General features: G+C 59.5%; 2 protein-coding genes across 6 annotated transcripts; both read right to left on the bottom strand.

The window, feature by feature from the left end:
* Positions 1-146: 146 nt before the first annotated feature.
* DNAJC4 (DnaJ heat shock protein family (Hsp40) member C4) lies at positions 147-4,003 on the bottom strand. 4 transcript variants are annotated; one of them, XM_035013121.1, is made up of 7 exons: positions 3,918-4,003; positions 2,997-3,089; positions 2,137-2,230; positions 1,459-1,643; positions 1,208-1,372; positions 421-507; positions 147-327 (listed from the first exon to the last, which is right to left on the bottom strand). In XM_035013121.1, the coding sequence occupies exons 1-7, from the start codon at positions 3,938-3,940 to the stop codon at positions 222-224; spliced, it is 753 nt and encodes a 250-aa protein (XP_034869012.1). In that variant the 5' UTR covers positions 3,941-4,003; the 3' UTR covers positions 147-221. The 4 variants fall into 4 exon arrangements, with proteins under 4 accessions (XP_034869012.1, XP_034869010.1, XP_034869013.1 ...); XM_035013119.1 differs by lacking the exon at positions 3,918-4,003 and adding an exon at positions 3,456-3,888; XM_035013122.1 differs by lacking the exons at positions 1,208-1,372; positions 3,918-4,003 and adding an exon at positions 3,456-3,892.
* NUDT22 (nudix hydrolase 22) lies at positions 3,915-6,988 on the bottom strand. 2 transcript variants are annotated; one of them, XM_035013113.1, is made up of 6 exons: positions 6,935-6,988; positions 6,155-6,652; positions 5,687-5,785; positions 4,687-4,784; positions 4,455-4,548; positions 3,915-4,138 (listed from the first exon to the last, which is right to left on the bottom strand). In XM_035013113.1, exons 2-6 carry the CDS (start codon positions 6,632-6,634, stop codon positions 4,037-4,039), a joined length of 873 nt encoding a protein of 290 aa, XP_034869004.1. In that variant the 5' UTR covers positions 6,635-6,652; positions 6,935-6,988; the 3' UTR covers positions 3,915-4,036. The 2 variants fall into 2 exon arrangements, with proteins under 2 accessions (XP_034869004.1, XP_034869005.1); XM_035013114.1 differs by lacking the exon at positions 5,687-5,785 and having other exon boundaries at positions 4,012-4,138.
* Between the last annotated feature and the right edge of the window lie 70 nt (positions 6,989-7,058).

The following is a 7,058-nucleotide window of genomic DNA, read 5'->3' as shown; positions in this document are numbered from 1 at the left end:
CCCGCCGCAGCAGGGGAAAGGGGACGCGCCGCCCAGGGGGCCGGGCTCCCGGGTCGCCGCCGCCAGGACCCGGAGGGCGGGGTGCCGTCTCCCGGCGAGGCCCGGGAGGGGGCCGCTGGGCCTGAAGCAAGGAGCCGGACACGAGCTCTGAAAAGCACTTTATTGCACGCGTTCTGGGGAGTGGGAAGTCCCGCGGGGTAGCCCCCATCCAAGTGAGCCGCTCAGGGGCGGGTGCTTGTGTCCGGCGGCGGCGCGACCCCCGGGCCTCCTGGGGGTGGCTGCAGCTGCTGCCTCTGCAGTTTCTCCTGGAGCCTGGCTCTGTTGGCCCTGCAGGAGAGAGCACCTGGGTGGTCAGGACGGAGGATCCCGGAGGGTGGTGCCAGGACACTGAAGGGAGGGCAGGACGGAGCAGGGACAGACCTGGCCCGGGCCCGTGTGTCATTGTAGATGGCTGTGATGATCCGATCCTTTTCATCCATGAAGCTCCGGTGCATCTGCTCCAGCTTCCTGCAAGGGGGTTGCAATTAACTCCGATCCCTGCGGTCCCCCAAATCCAACCCATGCCATCCATGTCACTCTAGGGTCTCACAGCTTTACATCTGTGAGGACCTCTGCCTAACTGCCTGTCCTACGTGGGGAGAGGGGCCCTGAAGGGCCGGGGGGCTTATCCAGGGTCCACTGGTGACCCAGGTCCCTGGCTGCCCTGTCGAAGGTGGTGACAGCGGTTCTGAACATCAGGGTGTTCGTCCTCGCAGGAGACTAGAAAGGGTATAGATCTAACTCCATCGCTGAGCTAGGCAGGCTGCTAGCTGTGGGCACCAGCCCTTAGGTATCTTTGTCGTACAACCTCAGTATCCATGGCATGCATAAAAGGGTGGCAGGGAGACAGCTGGTTGCCCAACAAGTGAGGATGGTTGCTGGTGAGGCCCAGTTACAACATATTTCCTTCTTGTGCATGCTCTTGGTTGGCTCCATCCAGCACCAGAGATTTACATTCAAATGCCAAAAAACCTGAAAATGACCTTAGCCTTTAGTGAGTGCAGAGCGGCCTTGGCCAAGTAAGATGATGCTCAGGAGGCCAATTTCATGCCATTCTTAGCTGGAGAGACACAGAAGTACAGGCCCCAGAGGTGGTGTGGATGTAAGCTGACCACACCGGGCTTCCCCCCCTCCGCCCATCACCCCGGCAGGGAAGGCAGGGAGGCACCTGAAGGCCACGTAGTGCAGGCCCATGCCCGCCAGCATGACCAGGAGGCAGTACCCCAGGACCCGCTGGTTGTGCTGCTGCCGCTGCTGCCTCGACTCTCGTCCCTGAGGCCTCACACCATGAAACTGGGCCCAGTACTGTGCACTGGGGGGCTCCCAGGAGCCGCTGGGAGGGAGGAGAAAGGAAGAGCGGGGATGAGGCTCCCCAGGAGACTCGGGGCGCGGGGCATGCCAGGGGCAGGATGGCTCCACCTGTGTGCCTGGTGAGCAGACCGGGCATAGGCTGCGGTTCCTGCAGACGTCGGAGGAGGTGCTGAGCAGAGCCCGAGATCATAGTTGCGGCGGCTGTGCTCTCGGCTGAGCACTCGGTATGCTTCGCTCAGCTCCACAAAGCGGCTGTGCAGGGCCGGATTCCCAGGGTCCCGGTCAGGGTGCAGCTGGGGTGGGGCAGGACTCCCTTCAGCTCTTTTTGCATGTCCCTTCACAGAACCCATCCCAACGACATCCACCCACAAAGGCTCAAGTCATTCCCGGAGGCCCTGCCTGGACAGTACCCTCCCTCTCAGGGTGCCCATCCCTCTAGAAGGCCAGAGAGTCAGGAAGCACCAGACTCCTGCCCCCTCCCCTTGTTCAAGCCCTCCCCACCTGCTGCCTGGCTCTCACTATATGCCCTGGTCCAGGCCTTCTCAAGAGCAGGCAGGTCAAAAGAACAACGTGCAGCCCGTCACACAGAACCCCTGGCTCCTGCCCCCAACCTTTCCTCCCAACTGGCCAGACCTCTGCCCTCGGGGCACCTCCCACTCTCTATACATGCTGAGGGAATGTGGCATCCACAGTGAGCCACTCAACTCCACTCCTGGGAATCTGAAATGTACCCTATCTGAATCAGACGGACACCCCCCCCCCCCCCCCACCTAGGATACCTGGTACCTCTTTGGACTTGGAGAAGAAAGCTCGTTTAACTTCTTCAGTGCTGGCACCAGGATGCACCCCTAACAGTTCATAGTAGTTCCTGGGGCCAGACCTGTGGAGAGAGGCCAGAAACTGCAGGGGCTACGGAAACACAGAGGATATTCCTCCCTTCCCCCTCTCAGAGCCCCTGGACCACATTCCTCAACTCAGAAACCAGGAGGGAAAGGAAAGAAAGAAAGAAAGGGAAAGGAGAAAGGAAGGAAGGGAGGGAAGGAGGAAGGAAGAAAGAGAAAGAAAGAAAAAAAGAAAGAAAAAGAAACCAGGAGGTGAGGAAGCTGAGGCTGGTGCCAAGGGAGATCCATCTCCAAATCATCCCTCCCTTTTTGAGCATTTCAGGTATGGTGCAGATCAGAACATCTCAATGTGTAGCCCTCAGACCCCTTGTGGCAGAAACACCCAGGAAGCTTGTTTAAAAAAAAACAGATTCCTGAGCCCCAGTTCATTCCTACAGATCGGAATCTCCAGCACAGGGCCCAGGAGTCTGCGTTTTTGTAAGCCACCCCCAGCCCCACCCACCCAGTGAGTTGCTCAGTGATGCTTGACGACCACCACAGTCGCGAAAAGAGCAGAGTTTGGCTCGGACTCAAATTCCACTTTTGCCACTGAACTCGCTGTATGATCTTGGGGGTCGTCCCTTAATCTTTGATCTTGTGTCCTCAGTCGTGAAGGTGAGGGTTACCTGAAACAAGCCTGTAAGGCACTTGACACAGAGTAGACAGATCACAACTATGGCACCTAGGTCCAGGCCTGGAGCCGGGCAGGCCCTCCTCAACAAAACCCACTGAATGATGGGGGCCTGCCCCCGGCCCCCGACTCACCGCTGCCCGGTGGCCGCTGAGAAGAGCCGGATGGGAGGGCTGCGGCGCCACAACCCGCAGAGGCACAGGGACAGCATGGCGACAGGCAGGCGGCTGGTGAAAGGAGGCCACAAAGAGTTGTGCATTGGGACCAGGAGGGGACCACACTTCAAGCACTCCGGGGCCAAAGGGAAGGGTCTGGCGCTGTTTACTTGCGAAGGGAAACTGAAGCAGCCTTGGGGAAGCCAGGGGCGGTGAGGCCTCCTTTACTCAGGACCAGACCCCAGTGTCCTGGACCTGTCCCTGCCTCTGACCAGGGCGTCCGGAGCCCTTCCCCACACTGCTCTCGGTGTCCGGGGACAAGAAGTCCCGGACGCCGGGACGCCGGGACGCCGGGACCCCCTACCCAACCCGGGAGCTTGGAGGGGTAGGGGGCGGGTGAAGGAGGGGCTCGCCAAGCCCCGCCTCCGCTGCGCTCACGGATTCCGCGGCCGCCAAACGCCTGCGCCTATGCAGGCCCGCCCCCACGTCCTCATTGGCTTAGACGCCCAGGCCACGCCCACCGAACCGGCGGGTCCGGAAGTGCGCCGAAGGCCACACCCCGCACACCCATTGGCTTTTGGCGCCTCAGGCCCATCCAACGAGGTCGAGGCCCGCGGATCTGCGGAAAGACTCCTGGCGCCCGTCCGCAAAGCGGGAGGGACGTTGCCTGCCCTCACTGAGGCTTTTGACCCAGCTTCCGTCGCTCTGTCCCGGGAACACGGCTGTTACTCTGCAGCGAGACATCTTTCATAAAGCAGCTTCCACCCCGTAGGAGGCCCGAACCCTCACCACATCCTGCTAAGGGGGCCTCGGTCCTCATCCCAGTTTGCAGAGGGGAAAACTGAGGCTGGGTTTTTGTTGTTGTTGTTTCCCAAGACACTCCTCCTGTCTCTCACCCACCCAGGTCTCTCCCAGCGGTCCATCTCTGTCTCACGGAAACAGCAGATGCCAATGGAATCCAAGAATAAAGTCCTTTATTGTCTTCCAAGTTGTGCAAGGGTTGAGGGCCCTAGGGCGACTCAGGTGGGACTTCCCTGGACTTGGTTGTAGAGGAAGATAGCGCCTTTAGCCGAGGGGCAGAGCTCAGCCCACATTTCGGTCTCCTGCAACCTCCATACCCTCTGTGGGGAGAAAGTAAGACCCCCAACAGCCAGCCCTCAGGTCTCTTGAGGGAGCTGTACCCAGTGTTCCTGAGCCTCAGAACCCTCTGCACTTCACCGTCCCTAGGGAGACACGATAAGGAGGCTGAAGAGGTTCCTGGCCGTCTCTTGGACTGAGGGCATCCCCAAAGAGGCCTTGTGGCTCCGGAGGAGAGCTCTAAGAGATTTAGCAGCCCCATCTGACCCAGCCCCAGGGAGACAGACATGCATCACCCAGCCTATGCAAAGCCCAACACCAGCTCCTTGTCCAAGCAAGACACACTTTGCCACTTCACACCTGTGTCTCCACGAAGATGATTCTGGTAGACTCGTGGGCCTCGGCTCCCCCACTCAAGTAGGACTTCTTCACCTGCTCGGAAGTCAGGCTGCACCTGCAAAAGGACAGGACAGTGGCTTGGTGAGCGCTCAGTCCCTGGAGGATCTTTGGGGAACCCCAGCTGCTTCAGCCATTCCCCTCAACCACCCACCTATCCCAGGACCCAGGATCCTGTACCCCAGAGCTCACTCACTGGACGTAGAACTCGGCACTGGCGCGGCCGGCACTGGCCTCATTGCAGGCAATGCCCAATAGCAGTGGCTGGCTCAGGGCGCACAGTGGCACGTTCACCTGGGACAGGAGGTCCACCTGTCAGTGCCCACTGCCCACATGCCTGCCCCTCTCAGTGAAGAACATTATCCTTGTACAGCATTTTACTGTTCGTAGTTCAAGTGCCCAGAGTCACAAAATGTCAGATCTTAGGCATGTTCATATTACAGATGGGAAAGCAGAACCCAAGAGACCGAACAATTAGCCCAGGATCATCCAAGGGAAGTCTGTAGTAACTGGGACTCTCATTTACTCCTCTTTTCAACACACGGGGGACGGGAGGGGAGTAGGCAAGACATTTATCATCGTTCCTCTTTTTTTTTTTTAGTTTTTAAAAAAAATTTTTTTTTAATTTTTTTTTAATGTTTTATATATTTATTCATGAAAGTCAGAGAGAGAGAGAGAGACGCAGAGGCAGAGGGAGAAGCAGGCTCCCAAGGAGTAGGGAGCCCGATGCGGGACTCGATTCCAGGACCCCGGGACCATGACCTGAGCCGAAGGCAGACGCTTAACCATCTGAGCCACCCAGGCACCCTAAAAAATTTTTTTAAGGTTTTATTTATTTGAGAGAGAGAGAGCACAAGTGTGGGGGAGGGCCAGAGGGAGAAGCAGACTCCCTGATGAGCAGGGAGCCCAACACGGGGCTTGATCCCAGGACCCTAAGATCATGACTTGAGCCCAAGGCAGATGCTTAACCAACTGAGCCACCCAAGTGCCCCTATTGTTCCTATTTTAAAGCGGAAGAGCTTGAGGCACACAGATAGAGGGCTAGAATTCCATTCCACTTGGGCCTGACTGCAAAGCCAAGCTCTTCTTCCAGTGCCAGATGCCTGCAGACTCTCCTGCCAGCCCACACCTGGGGAATTCTGGCATGTTCTACCCCCTCCCTTCTTGCCCACCTGTCTGGGGCACCCTGCACTCACCTCATCACAGATCTCCTGGAGGACACTGGAGAAGAGTTCATGCACCACCAGCTCCCCAGGGAGGTCCTTGTGCAGGGGGCTGTCACCAGGGCACACGGCCTGGGAGAGGTCAGGCTCAGCCCCTGTTCCCCATTTCTTCCCACCCTGCCTCCCCCCCCCCAATTATTTGCTGGCCCTGAGGGCCTGGTTAGGCATAGAGTAAGAGTCTTGGTGATCCCCTGACCCAGGCCCGCCATTTCCAGATGGACAACCAGAGATCCAGCCAGTCCTCTCTTCCCCACCCCCCCACCCCCCATCATCCCCTGGCTTCGCACAGGTCGGAAACAGGGGTCAATGGGGAGGCTGAGGTGCTGCCCTGGGCAGTCTTTCAGAGAAGCACCAGGTCACCACCCATCCCCCCCCTTAAGGGATGTGGAAAACAAAGCTGAGCTGAGTCTTTGTGCCTTTGCACCCAGCCTGGCATCTCACCTGAGGCTCAGGGTGCCCACCAGGCACATCCACCAGCCCAGGTGCCTCGGCCACCTGCCGAGAGCGACGCAGGAAGACAAGGAAGTTATCTGCAGTGGTCAGTGTGGCGCCAACCCCCAGTGGGTCTGCCAGGTAGGCTTGCTTGTCACCCCAGTCAGCGGCCCCCTGCTGTTGCAGCCAGGAAGCCGAGCTGGCCCAGTTAGTGCCCAGGAAGTCTCGGTAGGAAGTCAGGCCCAGGCGCAGGAGCAGTTGTGGGCCCTGTGAGCCAGTGGGTGCCAAGATGGCTGAGTGCAGGCGGAACTTGGGGGCGTCAAAGAGCCAGGGCTGAGCCCGTAGCCGGCTCTCCCAGATGGCAGCGATGGCCTCGTCCCCTCCTGGCAGTGGGCGACGGTCGTGGTCTGGGCTCAGCTCAGCCCGCACCTGCTCCTCCCGAAGCCCACCTGGGGGGCACTGCAGCAGCAAGGACACTTCAGGGTCCATGATCTGGACAGGGCAGCTCTGGGGGAGGACACAGCCAGGCCTGTCACCCCGAGAGCCCCACAGCGACCCTTGGGCCCAGCAGCTGGCCCCCTCTGCCACAGACCTCCTTAGCGTACCCCCAGCCCTTCTCTACCCCCATGACCACTCCCTGGGCAATAGAGTGTCTTAGCCCAGCAAGAGCCCCGAGAGTCCGGCTGCCACACATCCCTGGGACTCCCGCGCATCTCTACCACCCGGGGGTCCTGAGTCCAGTCACCCCCTTTATGCCCATTTCTCCCAAACCAGGGTCCTGCCACCCACCCCTGGGGCGCCGGGGCCCCTTGCAGGATCCGGAAGCTCAAGCCTCCAGACGCCACTCACCCGACTGCGCGGCCCGCAGGCTCCGCCCCTTTTCCCTCAGCGGAAGTGCCCGTCCCCTTCTTCC

Source organism: Mirounga leonina, unplaced genomic scaffold (assembly GCF_011800145.1).
Source record: "Mirounga leonina isolate KUSES-001 unplaced genomic scaffold, KU_Mleo_1.0 Mir_166, whole genome shotgun sequence".
NCBI lineage: Eukaryota > Metazoa > Chordata > Mammalia > Carnivora > Phocidae > Mirounga > Mirounga leonina.
Note: the sequence above shows the minus strand (reverse complement) of the source record. Positions and strands in the feature narration are given on the sequence as shown.